This window comes from Stigmatopora argus, chromosome 3 (assembly GCF_051989625.1).
Source record: "Stigmatopora argus isolate UIUO_Sarg chromosome 3, RoL_Sarg_1.0, whole genome shotgun sequence".
NCBI lineage: Eukaryota > Metazoa > Chordata > Actinopteri > Syngnathiformes > Syngnathidae > Stigmatopora > Stigmatopora argus.
Window position 1 is genome coordinate 6,463,061 of NC_135389.1, and position 17,157 is coordinate 6,480,217.

A 17,157-nucleotide genomic window follows, 5' to 3' on the forward strand; every position below is an offset into this window, starting at 1 on the left:
TTGTTATTTTTTCTTGGAAAAAAGACCACTTATACAGTAAATACATAATTATTTTAATTTTAGGGTATGAAACGGTATTTGTAATGCCAAAATAGTGCAAAACATTGTGATTAGAATGTCCCTGTTGAACAGATTTACACACATTACTTATAAAGGAAAACAGTTAATCAAACATTGTGCTTGAGGAAGAAGTTATATTGAAGAAAAGAACTAAAAGCCGAACACTTGACTTAGATAAACATGCCCCTAACAACATAGAGCAGAAAAATATCCTAAAGTTCAAAGCATAGCATTAAACCAAATAATTAAAACTATGAAAAATTATGCAATTGTTTTATAAAAATTACTGCAGGAAAAATGTCAGCAAGAAAAGTCAGACAATTAAATTCAGTTTACCAGTGACATCTAGCGGCCGTGATCTCGAAAAACTTCAATTTAAACTACCTTTATCAGACTAACGGAGGACGTTAAATGTGCATCTAAACAAAATTACAAAGGTGAAAAAAATGTAATCCGTGGCATATTTTCAAGCCTTGAATCTCATAGAAATAGCTGGCAACACAAAACTTCTCATTTTCTGAACCGCTCTTTATCCTCATCGCGGGGTCGCGGGGGGTGCTGGAGCTTATCCCATCTGACTCCGTGGGACACCCTGAATCGGTGGCCGGCCGATCGCAGGCCACAAGGAGACGGACAACTTGCAAACTCCACACAGGTGGACCGACCTGGATTTGACCCCAGAGCTGTGAGGACGACACAATAACCCCTCGCGCCACCTTTTCTAAAAAAAAACTCAACAAAAACATTGTTCCACATCAGGGGTGCTCAAAGGTTTTTGCTAAAAAAAATCTACCTTTCAAGGACCCCCTTTGCACGATCTACCCTTTTTTCTCGCCCCTTGACAAAGCTCAACAGTCATGCTAATCAGTGGCGGGCCGTGCATTTCACACCTAGGCCTTCAGTAGCTCTATGTCTGAATAAATCCAACCCTCAATACCTATTTTATGGCTATAAAACTGGGTCCCCCAGTTGTGCGCGTTTTTAGCGCGTCGGCGTCAGAGCTCTGGGGTCCTAGGTTCAAATCCAGGTTGGTCCACCTGTTTGGACTTTGCATGTTCTTCCCGGGCCTGCATGGGTTTCCTCTCGGTAGATTGAGAAAATGGAAGACCACAAACAATTCTTCTAAAAGTCAGACATGCCAGGCCAAGAAAAATACTAATATTAACAAATACTAAGGCATAGATGACAACCTAAAGACCACCCCTGAATAACAACATTATTTTGCTATAGATGGTGTCACTTTGCACCATTCAACAATTCGGTGCATTTTGCACAAGGGGAAGCTGTATGGGAGAGTAATGCGTAAGGAGTGTTTTCTGCACACATGCCACGATCAAACTCGCTTGAGTCAGCTTCATTTTAGAACAAGGTATACTGTGAACTGAAGAAACCAAGTTGGACTTATCTGGTGATAAGAAGGTTGTTACTATTAATCAGTGGTGGGCAGTCAGGGCCTTCAAGGCCTTCTCTGCTGGCCTAAGAAATATCTGAATCATATTATATTTTGTCCATCAATACTTATTATTCCAAATGGTCTGTTAGCTTCCTTTCATTGCTTTTCCCCCTGGTTGCACTGCTTCCAGATGTGTGTTTTCATATTGAAGCATTTAACCAATCATATTTCAGCCATTATTTGTTGCCAGATCAGATCTGCCTCAAAGCCTTCACAATCAGTTCTTGCGGGCTCTGCTGCATTAAACTAGACTGTTGCTTTTAACCAATCAGATTTCGAGTTGGCAACCCCACAATGATTTTTTCATAGGCGTTAGCATTTTGCTGGCTGGGACATGTCATTGCTTTCACAAACTATGATTGGCTAGTAGGCGGGCCAAAGCAGTACCCGAGGCAGCGGAGATCGCAAACTCCACCCACTATGGCTGACAGAAGCAAAAACAAATAGATTCTGTTTGCTCACAAAGCTATTTTCCAGACGGACTTTTTCAGAAAAAAAATGGACATCATTAAGAAAGGGCAGTCAACTCCGAAGCTAGCAAGCCTGTTACAGCCGGGAAAATGGTGTGTGGGGCACTTTCAGCGCGCTAACTTAGCTCCACAAGCAAATAGTATATTGTTGTGTTGAATTAATGCTATTTTCAAAACGGACTATGGCGGAAATATGACAGGACAGGCTCGACTTTCATCATTAGCTTCGATGGCGATAGGAAAGAAGGAAGAAAGAAAGGAGGATGGATATTGTGTAAAAGGGATTTTTGGTGAGTAAAATATGGCTATGTATTCCTAAATAATATTTCAATTGTGGGCCAAGTTCTGATATCTGAAAAGCTCCAGTGTTTGTATTTAAGGTCCAGTGTTTGTATTTAATCACAAAATGCTGATAGGAAGTGGATTTTACCCCAGTTTAATTTTTGGCGTTTCACCATTGACGTCCATCGCTGTCTTTTCCCGGGAAAAATCACCCCCCTGGCCTGGTTGTAATGTCTCAAAAGCTCCAGTATTTGTACTCAATCAATAAATGATGCTAGGAAGTGGATTTTACCTAATTTTAGTGCATTTTTGTCATTTCACGTATGGACGTATCGACGTTCATCGCTGTCTTTTTACCGGGGAAATGATACTCCGGGCCCGGTTCTGATGTCTAAAAAGCTCCAGTGTTTGTATTTAATCAATAAATGCTGTTTTCGGCTGGATTTTACCCCATTTTCGGGCAATGTTTCCCCGTATGCCATTGACGTTCATCGCTGTCTTTTCCAGGGAAAATCACCCCCTGGCCTGTTTTTAATATCTGAAAAGCTTCAGTATTTGTATTTAATCATGAAATGCTGCTAGGAAGTGGATTCTACCCCATTTTGTGCATTAATTTATTGATTATTTTTTATGTGTCGCAGCTGTAGCTGCAGTAGTGGTTTTATAGCCATAAAATAGTTTTTGAGGGTTGGATTGATACGTTGAAGGCGCTACCAGAAAATGCACCGCCCGCCACTGCTATTAATGGTGAAAAGTACTTGGGGCGCAGAGTAATATTTTGTGGCGGATCCATCATGCAGTCATGGGAATCTTGTTAAAATTAGTCTTGCAGCCATTCCACTCAATATCAACATTCTTTCAAATTCAACAAACAGTCACAACTTTAAAGTTATGTCAGAGGTTACCTAGATATTTCCAAAGTAGATCAGGAGTGAGCTGTCTACGCTCAACAACTATGAAACTGAACAGGAGATGTTTTATAAGGAGGATGTGTCCCAAAGAAATGTTAGAAATATTTAGAAAACGTATTTGGGCAAAACACCCAAAGAATAATTTGTGGGGTGCACACATTTTCGCAGATTTACAATGTTGTTTTGAGGCATATTTATTTGACATCTTGCACTCGCCAGGGCGGCCCAGCGGGTGAGTGATTAGCGTGTCGCCCTCAGTCTAATTTATGCGCATATAAGCCGTACCCGTGATTCAATCATTATTTTTTGGGAGCGAAAAATACGGCGTATATGCGAGGAAATACGGTAGCTTCTTTTAAAAGTAAAATTCTAAAGACAATTCATTATGTACTCTGTGTATCTTCACATCCTTGTCTGAAAATGAGAGTGATACAGTATAGTGTTGTCAACATTGATAGCATTTCACCTCATGTTAGTATGGGAATTTTGTATAACGGCATGGGAAATATGAAAACTGACTGACACAACATCTTTGACGCCTTGAGTTTATTTGTATATTTCCATCGTCTAAATTGCTACCTTTCTGTATTTGGTTTGTTTATTAAAACAAAACAAATTGGGAGGAATGAAATTCACCAGTTAAAATAGCTGAGAAAATTTAAGTCAATTTCAACATCTGTTTCTATAGAGATACTGATTGAATCACTTTAAGAAAAATGAAAACATAAAACCTCTACTTTTCACTTATATTCTTAAAGTTGTATGATGGAAATATTAGACATATGCAAACGATTGACAGTTTAATGGGGAGAGTTACATACTCCAAGACTTGAATTGAAAAAATTGAACACCATTTTAAAATGACACTCAAACTGTGATGGAAATTTGGGTACGAAAAAACAAGGGAAAGTCGCCAGATTAACAAAGAAGAAATGATTAAAAATCAGGTCTTCAGTTAAGCGAAATGTTGCCTAATCTACTTGAAAAGATAACAGAATTTAAAAAACGAAAACACTAGAGTTGGGCAAAAGATGTTTAGGTGCTGATTGACCCTCTGTGACTGATAACGTTTTTTTTAGAGCAGGCCTGAGACATTTCAAATAACATTTTATGTCCACCTATCTGCATATTTGCCCATTTAAAAAGATATAGTTAACATTCACACATTGAGACAGTTATAAGATAACGTTCAATATACCGGTACAATCACTTCCATGCCGAGGCACCACCGAAAGACGGCCTGAGCAGAGGTTTATAAGTGACAATGGTTCTAAGAATTAATGTTGAACAGGGGCCTGGGTTATAATTATTGTATTTTCAACTCGCTGCATTGAAGTGGTGAACTCCAAAGTAGTTCTTTTTACCTCCCACAAATCCATACTCCAATCCCTGACTACTATGACTACACCGACGGCAAAAACATTTGTCAAAACATTAACCAGGGTTAAAAAGTATCAAGAATACAAAAACAAAAATCTTTAAATACATTTTCTTGAAAGACATTTTGACAGGGTACGCTCAAGTCACATACTATGTACAAAACTGACCTCTATTAAAAGATTCGATCGACTAAAATACTGGTTGTTACTTATAAGTGAGTTTTGTCATCTTAATTTTAAGAGAAAAGCACACACAAAATGTACTGCAACTACTTTTCAAGATGGACAAAAACCCTCAAGCACCATAATTTTCAAGCTAGTTATTATTATAGAGCAACAAGTTATCCTTTGGGCTGTACTGGGTTTCATTTGTTAGAAAAATAAAAATACTTGCACCAAGAGTTGTGGAGAATTTGGTAAAGAAATGATCATGATGAACATTTTGTGGAGAAGAATGGAGATGAAAAGCAAAAGAATCATTAACAGTCTATGCAGGGCGAAATGTAATGATTGCCAATGTCTCCATGTATTTGTAGATGCTAAACAATCAAAGTAAACTTGCAAAACAAGAGCAATGAACTTAAGAGACTCTTTTCTTTATGTTCAACTCTCCATCCTTATTTTTACAGATTACATTCATAATATTTGTAACACTCAATTTGGGATGTAGCAAACTGCTAATATCTGTAACAAGCATTTTAGGTTTTTCATGATTTGGCCTCAACACGGAATAAACTGCAATATTAATTGCTTTTATTGTTTACCGCATTTTTTACTGGAAACAGGAAGAATTCGGTAATAGTGCATTGTGAATCATCCGAGTTGCAAGTTCTGACGAATAATTCTTCTTGTGCGACTTCAGCGTGGCAATTGATTCGGAATTTATTTCATAGGGAGTGTCTATTGCTTTAAAATTACCGTTTTCGTTTTTCACAAAGGAAGTATTATTAAGGCTGACTAAACCACCAGTCTTTTGTTTTGAAACAAATCCTCAAATTTTCGGGGTTGTTCTAAAGCAGCGGTCTCAAACCGGTCCTCAAAGGGTTGCAGGGGGCGCAGGTTTTCATTCAAACCTAACAAGTGGACACCTTTTGCAAGTGTAATCAGTTGATTGCAGCCAGGTGCTACTTATTTTAGAAGACCCCTCATTGGTGAAACCAGGGGTGGGCAAACTATTCCAGAAAGGGCCGCAGTGGGTACAGGTTTTCGTTCCAACCTATAAGAGGAAACCTTTCCACCAATCTGGTATCTTAGAAGTGCAATCAGTGGATTGCAGTCAGGCGCTTCTTGTTTCAGCAGAAACCTCATTGGTTGAACTGTTTGTGTTGGATCAGATGGAAGAAAAACCTGCACCCACAGCGGCCCTCGAGGACCGGTTTGCCCACGTCTGGGTTAAACTGTCGACAATGGATCGGTTGAACAAAAACCAGGACCCACTGCTTGGTTTGAGACCCCTGTACACAGCACTTACCAATATGCCTCCTTGGAATAAGCGCAAAATGAATGGCAATTTGGATGAAACTTTTAAGAAGTCCACTTGTAGAACTTTGCTTCTTATTTGACGACACAAAGATAAACTTATTTTCATTATGTTGTACTTTTTCAATAGTTTGCAAAAACAATATTTCAATTAATGTACAAACATGATAATAAGTTTGATTTGAATTGTTCTACGCTTATTTTTTTTACATTTTATATCGATTTTGCGTGATTCGCATGCACTCTGGAAATACTCGGGAAATGGGACAAGGGTACTCCTAAAATGGGGTCAACGGAGGTTGGCAGTTTGGTGTTGTGGCTATTCGTCCAAATACAACAATGCACTCAATTTGATCAATATGCAAGTTTGATCTTGAAGCATACGTCAAAAGGTTTCACAAAAAAATATCATTTTCACTACTGAATAGTTGGAGATTGTTTTAGCGAGTGGCTAACATCGATTCTTTTTCCATTTTCCGATTGAAAATGATTTTTACATTATGAAAACCAAAGTGAATGTCATAAAATCCTAAATTTAAGCAAGTAAAGGTGACTGGCTACATTGATGCTGAGCAAATGTTTTCTAGGGAGTACATTCACAATTTTGGGATGTGGACAAACTCTAAAGTACTTTTTGAGTGTAGCTATAACAAATGATGGTTTATGTACGTATTGGTTTTTACAGTTGTTTCAATATGTTTAAGTGTCAGAAAGTTTAGGCAATCTGCAAATGTTTAAAAGTTTGGTCAAATTCTATATTTTCGTGACACTTGGACTGGATAAATGGCTTCATTAGAAATAAGTAGGGCTGAATAATTAATCAAATTCAAATGGAAATTGCTAATTTTGTAGAATACAATTTTCAATAGTTGCAATTTTTTAAAGGAAAAATACTCTATTTCTATTCAGTAAAGTTTTTATATGTATATTAAATTCGTATAGGGTCGAGATAGGTTCAATGCTTAAGAAATGCAGTTTAATTGACACATTTGTTGAAACATTAAAAGTGAAATAGCCACAGGTTGGTTTGCATCATTTAAGATTTAGTGATTTCTTTTTAATCACGCTTGCTTGGTAAAATATTATGATTACTGTTAGTTGTCGACGGGAACACGTTTAAAAGATTGAAGGTAAAAATGTTAGTAAGTTAACAATTCAAATTGAATTAGACAACTGTTTTTTAAATTTTGGGTTTGCTAAGAACAAAATGTACTGTTCAATGAATCGGATCGTGTCCACTGTAATATATTGTTAAGAAAACAGTAAATATAATGACAAAAAGTCTTATTCATGTGGAATGTGGCTTCCAATTATTTAAAATATGGGGGTTCAGTACAAAAATGCTTTGGGGTGCTGCTCAAAGAACGAAGCTAGACACACAGTTGCCTGTCGATTAGGTTTAAAGGATTTTTTTCCACGTAATAATCTCGAACTGGATTAGAATAAGTTAAAATTTAGAAAATATGAGCACCAAGACAAAAACACATTACTAATATAGTAATTTTTCTTAGTTTCTGTTTTTTTTGTTGAATCGCTTTCTGGCTGGTTAGTATCATAAGATATTATATTTACAATACAGAGCTGATGCAGCCATCACTACCCTGCATGTCAAACTCCTTGACAGAGAGAAAAATTTGGCGATTTCTGCTATTTTCTGTGGTTATCTCCACTTTTAAGGTATCCCATCAGAGATGCTTTTCAGCTTTAGATAAAATATAATAAAAACTGTGTACGTTACTAAACCCAAACTGTAGCATTCAGTAGAAACATGCTCGAAGGGGAAGTGTTAACAAACTACTCCATTTAAGGATTCAGTTAGACGCACTGTGACACGGGGTACTCCCCTCCATCGGCTGTGTGCTGTACTGTGTGATCCTGCAAGGAGCCCAAGTCACTAAAACGTTCACCACACCAAACACACTTAAACTGTCCTTCTCGGGAGTGTGTGCTCTGGTGTTTGGTCATGTGTTCCCGTTGTTTGAAGAACTTGTTGCAATGCTCACACTTGTACGGCTTCTCTCCGGTGTGTACGCGTACATGTCTGTGGAGGTCTGAGGAGTATTTGAAACGCTTCTCGCAGTCGGGGCACTTGAGCGGCTTTTCGCGGGATGGGTCGCAGCGATGCTGCACAAACTCCGAGGAGGATAGGAAGCGGCGGTCACAGAGCGAGCACTTGAGGGGCTTTTCTTGGCAGTGAGAGTTTTGATGTCGCTGCAAGGTGGAACTCTTCTTGTAGCCCTTGCCGCAGACGTCACACTTGTACGGCTTGTCTGGAACGGTGTTGGCCACATCTCCGCACTTGTGCCTGAGCAGCTCTCCCGATTGACTGAACTCCTTTTGGCAGGAGGCGCACTTAAACAGGTTGTCCATGCCATGCACGTGCTGGTGGTAAAGGAGGTGTGAGGGCTGCATGAAGCCCATGTCGCACAGATTGCATTTGAACGGTCGGTCGCTCGGCTCTTTGTGCGTCCGGCGGTGGCGCAGCAGGGCTAACTGCTGTTTGAAGCTCATCTGACACTCGTCACAGTGGAAGGGACGCTCCTCCAAGTGGGTGCGCTCGTGCTGGCGAAGGTCTGAGGGGCGCTTGAAACCCTTTCCGCAAGTGGCGCAGCGGAAGGGGCGAGAGCCTTGCGGATGGCAGGGATGGTGAAGCAGCTCAGACGACTCTTTGAAGTGTAACTCGCACAGGTTGCATTTGAACAAGTGCTCGCCCGAATGCATGTACATGTGGCGTACCAGGTGGGAGCGGTGCTTGAAGCTTTTCTCGCAGACGGCACACTTGAAAGGGCGTTCGTTGCTGTGTGTCCGCTGGTGGTGCTGGAGGTGTGACGACTGGCTGAAGGCCTTGTCACATGTGTCACATTTAAACGGCTTCTCCCCTGTATGCACTCGATCGTGACGGGTGAGTTCTGACAAGTGTTTGAAACCCTTCTGGCACACCGAACATTTGTACGGGCGGTCGCGGGCTGATGGGAATGGTAGAATGGAAGAGCTGCTGCTGACTGAAGCCCTGAGACTGCTGGGTTGTTGGACGTTGTTCGATGAGGAGCTGGAGGTCACGCTGCCAGAGGAACCGGGCCGGTAGGTTTTCTCACATATTGAACACTTCATCGGATTGCTGCTGTTGTGGGATGAGTGGTGGTGGGCTAGTGATGTAAGCAAAGAAAAGCCCATCTTACACAGGCCACACACAAAAGGCTTCTGTTCCACTTGAACACACTGGTGCTCTAACAAGTCAGTTGCCTGGTGAAAAATTTTCATGCATTGAGTGCACTGGAATGATCTGTCCTGATTTACCATGCACTGGTGGTCATGGGGGTCGGCCAGGTGGGAGATGTCATGCCCACATGAGCCACATTTGTGTGCGTTTTCTGTTTCTACATGGACGGGGGTTTGCTGGGACTGGGAAGAGTGTTGCTGACTGTGCTGCCCGCTTCCATGTTGTTGATTCCCAGTGTGATGGCCACTTCCATGTTGCTGATTCCCATTGTGCTGCTGGTTATGCTGGCTATGCTGTCCGTGCTGGGTCGGCTGCTGTTGCTGCAGAGACGTGGACTCTTGTTGCAGGACAATTCCATACACAGCACAGCCCAGAGAGTTTTCAGCTCCAGGGGGAATTGTGTGGACCACCTGAGACTGAGAAACACCATGCTGCTGCCAGGCCTCCGTCATGCGGGCTCGGGTATAGTGGTTCAGTTTGACAGCAGGAGGGGCCCAACTAAAAAGGACAAACAAATTGTTCGATTAGATCATGTAAAAAAAAAAATCACTTGGTCGTGACATAGAAACAAACACTCACTCCATGATTGCCAAAGACAGCGATTGCTGAATAAACAGTGCTGTAAAGGAGATGACCCCGATTTCTGTGGATTACAGAAAGAAAATACAATGTTTACCAGCGTGGTTACCAGTGTGGCAAGATAGCGATGTGCTGAAAAAAACATTGAGTAATTCCAACTCATTGTCCCCTTTATCAAGTTAAATTCTTGTAATTGTTAGCATTGCTTCTCTTATGTTTATTACCGGGCACCTCACATCATTACTATTATGTTGACATTAGGAAAGTAATTGTCCCAACGTGCAGTGTAAAACCTCGAAAAATATGAACAAAAACGAGGTATCTAGTCAATGTGCTTGGTTCATTCTACTGCCGAGACGCAAGAAACCGACGTAATGTGACAATTAAATATATTTAGACATGAATTGGCTCCCCAAACATCCGTGCAAACAGGACAGGTTAGCAACATTAGCTTTTAACGTCGCTAGCAGGCAATGCCGCATCGGTGTTAGGTCGTTCGACTAAAAAAAATACTAACACATTTTGTGTTTACATACCCGAGGCATATAGATTGCCGCTTCGAAGTTCATTAGTTATTCTTAACAGCACAAATCAGTCGTTTAATCTACAAACGGGGCTCAGATGCTTTCTTGACGAGACGATGAAGCTCCAGGGGCCGACCAAGTCATGTAGAGTTTTTTTGTGGATAACTATAAATGATGTAAATATACAACTCCGTGTTTCAAACGGGCGTCGTCGTTATTACTTATTCTTTTATTTATTCGAAGGTCGCGTGGGGAAATCACGTATATTTTGCAGTCAGTCGCCATCTAACTGTGAGCAGGCTTCTGTCTGCTCCCCATACACGGAAACATGAATAGCGTAAGAGTGGGACAGAACACGCATAGATTGAAGCCGTTGTCCCTTGTCGGCCATTTTCTGTCGGTGCAATTCGATAAAAATTTTACTGTGGTATATTAAGCGTGCATTTTGAAATAACTGTAAATTTCTCAATTTTCTATTGATTTTTAAAAGGCTTGTTTAAAAAAACAACAGCCTCAGATATAGGGTAAAGTAACCACATTTTTAAAGATAATATGTTTTTCAAAATACACCCTGAATGATACTCATGTCATTATTGTTTGTTTAAAAAAACTTTGCATTTGTTCTACATTCAACCCGATGAATTCTTGACGGAATTAAAAAGTGTGTCTTTTAAAAATCCGTATGGCTATAATTAAGATGGATTTGATTAAACGTTGTGAATATTCTAAATATATGGCCAAGTTACTGAATTACGGTATACACTTATGCTTGCGATAAACTAACATTGAAATTTTGTTTAGCGAATGTCCCCGACAAAAAATGGCTGAAAAATTACAACGTATGTCCCTATTGTCTTACATCTACTACTAGACATCTAGGTTCATAAATGTAATATTTGTTGTCTATAGTGATCGGGAAATATAATTTAAAAAAATGTCCACACGTTTCCAATCTATCACAAAATATAGACATGTAATTGAATGGCACTGTTCAAGCACCGAAGTGTGTGTTTTTACGATTTGATAGTCTGTATTTATTCATGTGCATATACATTTGGCGGTATTTCAAGTTAATTCCATGCAAATTGTGAAAACACGTCGCAGATTCTTGTTTGGCGCGTCAACATGGCATGGGAACTGTTTCTGTCGAATTGTTGTTTAAAGGGGACCCAAAAAAGGAGAACTCAGAACAAGTTGTTTACACCGGAAGTGCAGCTCAGCGCGAGTGTCTTCGTTTGTGTGGTTAAACGTGATCAAGCCGGTTCGTTTGGATTAGAAACGATGCCTGTTAACTGATGAACGGGAGAGTTCTAGTTTTACTTTTACACAAGGACCTGTAGAGTATTTTTTTCTATTTTTTATTTTTATTGCTTTAGTTTTTGAATAATGTTAGTCGGCTACAGCAGCAGCTCGGATGATGAATGTGATGCTGCCGGAAGAGAATCAAACGCGTCTGAAGATCACAGCAACAAAAAATCTTCAAGTTTTGAGAAAAAGGGCGATGAAAATCGTTTCCCGTTGAAAAAGAAGCTCAAAATAGAGGAATCTTTTCCAACAGCGAGGTATGGAGTGGGCTCAAACCGGTATAGAGGACATTTAATGCAAGAGCATTTTTGAGTAATCCGTATGAAGTATGAAATTATACAAAAAAAATCTTTTTCTGGGTAAATTTATTGATACTATGGTCAATTAAAATACACATAAAAAACAGGTCTGGAGTACCTTGGTAAAATTTAAGAAATCCGATATACTATAAAGGTCTCTGTACCAACAAAACTAGTAACAAAACACAACAAATGAATCAGAACCTTGCTGGATTTTTTTAATACACATAATATTTAAATTGTTATTATTATTCATTATTATTAACTCATATTCCACAAGATGCACTAAAATGTAATAATAATACCCTTGATGTGGAGTATGAGAAATCAGATGAGTATCAGAAAACCTGAGTAATGAAAGCCAAAATGTCTTCCAATTCTGATATGGGCCAATGATTATTATCATCACACAACTGAGTCATAATGATAAAACAAATAATTTGCACATTTCCAAACAACCTTCATTTCAACAAGAATTCTTTCCTTTAGGCTTTCTACCCTTGCAGTTATTTAATGAGTTTATTGACAGCCTCGAGCTGGTCCATACATGTACTTCCTTGAGATGTGAGGCCAACTATTTTATTGGAAACAGACTTCTCCTGTAATTAATTTCCTGTTTAACTGGGTTGTGTTCCCTACAGGCTACCTCTCCCTGATTGCTTATTTGACATGTTTCCAGAAGACGTGGAGGCACAGACTGAGGATAGCGTTTTGCATAATGGTCGTGTCCGCTCTTTTAAACACGAGAGAGGAAACTGGGCAACCTATGTTTATTTTCCATGTGAGTATTGCAAATAGCTGTGTTTGAATCGCTGTGCCCCAGCTAACCAGATTCCCTCTCACATTCTGACAGAAAAAGCGTATTATGCTCCACAAAATCACGCTGATTTTAATATACAGCATCCCAAGGAAATAGAGTTCAAATTTGTATATGATAATTTTATACTATAAAAAAAGCTGATTGTGACACCTTAGCTGTCATAAATTAAATCTGACAGGACTGGCCAGGTGTATTTTGGATCCCAAAAGAATGTTTTTATTTACAAGCCCTGATTCTGGAGGTTAAACAAGCACGATTCAAAAAACACAAACTCACTACAAGGATAAAAAATATCACCCAAAAAAAACCTCACTCCAACGAGGATAAAGTCACTAACAAAACTCACTGCGAATGATGAGGACCAAAAGTATAGAATCAAACTTAGGTTTGTGACAGAGGACAAAGACACTGGCACAAGACAAGGGGGACACAGACATTATCTATTTTCCAGCACTGTATCCTCCCTCCTATTGAATGTCCACAAGTCCATTGCATGTTTGACACAATGAAATGAAAACATGCTGCACTAGTATTAACATATTGTATCAAGGTAATTAGACTTTCACACTGTCTTCTTCTTATGTTAGACACACCTGAAGAGGAGTTTGGGGAGTTAATGGAGGCACTGATGTCGACTGCTGCTGCCATTGGGGTGGTTTTAATGCCACAGAAGGAATTTCATCTCAGCGTGTCTCAAACAGTGGTCCTGAGACATCACTGGATCCAGCCCTTCATACAAAGCCTCAAAGCAGGCATGGTACCCTGCAAAAGGTCTCTATTGCACCTCTATATATTTAGACAAAGAATAATTTGTCAATATAGCTTTATGTACTATATTATTCCATTCATATATATTTTTTTAAATATTTGTTTCGGATGAGGGTTTAACAGCCCCCGAAACGTCAGCTCGACTTTACGACCGCAAAAGTCGTGAAGCACGATTCATGAAAGTGCAGTGCAAGTGTTAAGTACAACAGTTGACAGGCCCAGCATCTTAAAAGGCCAATCAGCAGATGATGCATCTTCATTTTCTGTTTTTCTAAAAGTGCCAATGGCACACTGCACCTCAGGGTTGCCAGATTATAAAGACTCCTAACCAATCACACCGTAAATACAACCCAATCTGTTCGGCGGGATGTTCGCCCAATCTGTCAACACTGCTATACCTACTCAAGTGCTTTTCATAAGACAACGTAATGTTGCACCTCAAAACAACAAAAGGACTCCCGAGTATGTTTTGGGTTAATTTTCCAACCTTTACAGTAATGCCTTGAATATCGCGGCTTCAACTTTCGCGGCTTCACTACATTGCAGATTTTTTTCTGGGGAATTTTTATTTTTATTTTTTAAGGTTAATAAAAATGGGAAAATCCACACTGAAACTTGCAAGCGGAAGCCACTCCTCTGTGTTCCGCTTGCTACTAGGATTCAGGACTGAAGATGAAAAAAACTGAGTTATAATAGCGGCGATCCTACTTCACGGTTTTTCTTTTATCGCGGTCATGTCTGGTCTACATTAACCGCGATATTCGAGGCATTACTGTATTTTCCTTCAAATGAGTGGTGCACAAACTCCTATTTCTGATGAGAGTAATCTTTTCTGTCTTTTTTTAACGAGGTACATTTCAGACCACCTGGGAAATTACAGTTTCACAAACGATAACTTTAATTGCAATCCAGAAACAGAAATGTACAGTGCAGGATCCATAACATGGCTCTGTAAAAACTCATAGAAATAGCTGTAAAAAAACGTTTAACTCCAGTCTCAATAAAAGATATCATTTAAGCAGTGTTACCAAAATGTGTGCACAGTGCAAACTAATAGCTCCATAATTTCATTTGTTCCCAGATTTGTATGCTCCGCTTCAAGACTGAAGGCCTATAGTAATGCAGAGAAGACAAGGTACTGTCACTTTATTGATTTTTGTTGACCAAATACTTCTGTAGCTTACTGATCTGTCTGTGCCAAATGATTTGTATAAATTAAGCTAGGTACCTGCATGATGAAAATTTGGCTGTCTTTGAGCTCTTTTGTCCCTTTCTAAGGAAGCAATCTCATGTCTTATAAAATGATCTGCTAAGATTAATACTGCAATAATACTTGTGTGTTCAAATGGTTACTTCCTTTAAATACAAAATAATATATATTCATATTGTTTACTACACCATATTCATAGTTTGTTCAAATATCGAAATGTACAATAACTTTTGTTTTTATGCGTTTAATTGTGGCCGTTATATGGGAGATGTGATACCCATGTTTGTCCGAAAACTGTCCACTTTGTAGTACTATATATTAGACTTACGTGTGCCCAATGTGTGTGTGTGTGTGAAAATATGTGCCGTGTTGCATTTGTACAGTTTTTAATCGCTGTGTACTTTTTATTATTTTTTCATTGTGTCTTGCTGATTTTCATGTGACGTTAAGCACTTTGAATTACAATGTTTTGGATTTTGGTAATGAGAAAAAAAATCCTGTCCCTTCCTTTAATATCTGACGATCTTTTCCTTTGCAGAACATTTTTAGGGGTGGAGGTTGTAACTGGGCATGCTCAGTTATTAAACGTGGTCCATTTAGTGGACAGAGCACTGACGGACTATCACCTGGACACCTTTTATCAGGTTACAGAGGACTAAATTATTGTTTTTGAGAAAACTCACATTGATGCCTCGGTTGCCAATAGAACAGCAATAATGATGTTGCCTAAATCTTGTAGGATCCATCATTCCACGTTAGCCTGGCCTGGTGTGTTGGAGACTTCACTGTCCAATTGCAGCAAAGTCTTCATAAGCTTCAGGTGCAGTGAAGCACAATGCAACAAACATTGATCAACAAAATCCCTGTTTTTCTTGTGCACTGAAATCTTTGTTTTTCCACTTTTATAGAATTTGATTGATAACCATGAAGGAGAACCATTTAATCTATGGTTGGACTGTTCAGAGATGCGCTGCCGCACAGGAAACAAAACCTTCCGCTTCCCACTGCCTTCTTAAAACTGGGTGAACTAAATGGTAGACCATATCCCAAAACATTTAGGCTAATGAGTATACAGGGAGTCCACTTTAGTGAAATTTTTGAGGATACAAATGACACAATTTTTCCGAGCAACAACGCACGTCACTGCATAACGCAAAAACTTGCTTGATTGCTGCCGCACTTTTTTTTTCTTCATATAATACTCAGCAAAGGCTTTTCTTCATACATAAACTTTGGCAATTTTATATTTTTATATTGGTCAGTCACTAAACAGTTTTAATATTTTGTTTTTACAAATTGACCAGTAAATAATTGAAATTCACTTCGCCTTTTTGACAAAAAAAACAACAACATTTTTTGGGGTGGAAAGGGGGAACGTAATGGTTTGGAAAGTAGATGGGGTTCTCCCTGACACTAAAATTCCTATGAAATCCTGACTTTATTATTACTTGAAGACCCCCGTGTAATCAATGTGCAACTTAGAGTCTCCGGCAAAGACCGCCACCCTAATCAGAATAATTAATTATATTTTTCTCCATGATGAGCATGATTAGATTCCGTCCTATTGCAAACAAAGTACTGATGTATGTGTATGCCTGTGGGATATCAAGTGTGAGGTAATTAATTTCATGGCAAACAATTTATTTTTCAGACTACTTTTTTTCAAAAGATTTATATTTTTTGTATTAATGTTTCAATGAATTCAGATGTTTGATGATGTCTGCAATTGAGTTGCAAATATTTTAATAAAAAAGTTTTGGAAATAAAGTTTCACTTACATTGCAAGATACTATTCCTAAAATAATGAGTGATCAAGATTTTTTAGATCCCTGAAAGTTTCTAAACACTTTTTGTGCCAGTTTGTGCAAAATACTGCTGTTCAGCTCCTATTGAGAAATAAGGGACGTGTCCTACTGTTGGCATGTTGTAGTACAAGATTCTCCACTAGGAGACGTGGAAAAGGCTCCATGTGGTATTCTTTTCTCTTCATACAACGTCCCTACCCTTACGTGGCTCGTTGGTCTAGGGGTATGATTCTCGCTTAGGGTGCGAGAGGTCCCGGGTTCAAATCCCGGACGAGCCCTCCCTTTAAGTTTGTCCTTTTTTAAATAACCTGAATTTTGCACTCGGCTGTTGACATCCTCCCCTTTTGTTCAAATCATACACACAAGCACTGAGTGCTAAATTTTGCGCATATAGTCCAAGACAAGGGTGTTTTTCCTAAGCAAGGACAATGTATTTTAATTATTTGTTTTTCATTTCAAAAGGAAACTAATTATATATTTTCAAATGATGTTCAATATTAAAGAGGAAAACAGAAAATATTTTTAGATTTATTTTTAGGTTTTACAAAATGCTTTTTGAACTAAAAACACAAAAAGAAGAAAAATGGATTACA

At 39.0% G+C, this 17,157-nt stretch overlaps 2 protein-coding genes and 1 non-coding gene across 3 annotated transcripts; 2 read left to right on the plus strand and 1 right to left on the minus strand.

Moving 5' to 3' along the window:
- Positions 1-3,707: 3,707 nt before the first annotated feature.
- Positions 3,708-10,740, minus strand: znf319b (zinc finger protein 319b). The gene is made up of 3 exons (XM_077597007.1): positions 10,370-10,740; positions 9,834-9,897; positions 3,708-9,752 (listed from the first exon to the last, which is right to left on the minus strand). The coding sequence occupies exons 2-3, from the start codon at positions 9,836-9,838 to the stop codon at positions 7,850-7,852; spliced, it is 1,908 nt and encodes a 635-aa protein (XP_077453133.1). The 5' UTR covers positions 9,839-9,897; positions 10,370-10,740; the 3' UTR covers positions 3,708-7,849.
- Positions 10,741-11,369: 629 nt separating this feature from the next.
- On the plus strand, positions 11,370-16,536 carry usb1 (U6 snRNA biogenesis 1). The gene is made up of 7 exons (XM_077596225.1): positions 11,370-11,919; positions 12,603-12,742; positions 13,369-13,552; positions 14,631-14,684; positions 15,298-15,403; positions 15,499-15,579; positions 15,668-16,536. The coding sequence occupies exons 1-7, from the start codon at positions 11,744-11,746 to the stop codon at positions 15,773-15,775; spliced, it is 849 nt and encodes a 282-aa protein (XP_077452351.1). The 5' UTR covers positions 11,370-11,743; the 3' UTR covers positions 15,776-16,536.
- Positions 16,537-16,770: 234 nt separating this feature from the next.
- trnap-agg (transfer RNA proline (anticodon AGG)) lies at positions 16,771-16,842 on the plus strand. Its single transcript has one exon. It is a non-coding gene; the product is annotated as a tRNA-Pro (tRNA).
- Positions 16,843-17,157: the final 315 nt, after the last annotated feature.

Excerpts from the sequence above, each read along its gene's own strand:
- usb1 (XM_077596225.1), top strand. The coding sequence starts at position 11,744 with ATGTTAGTCGGCTACAGCAGCAGCTCGGATGATGAATGTGATGCTGCC. Across the intron at positions 14,685-15,297 it reads AGTAATGCAGAGAAGACAAG|AACATTTTTAGGGGTGGAGG; the intron begins GTACTGTCACTT and ends TTTCCTTTGCAG. Across the intron at positions 15,580-15,667 it reads AAAGTCTTCATAAGCTTCAG|AATTTGATTGATAACCATGA; the intron begins GTGCAGTGAAGC and ends CCACTTTTATAG.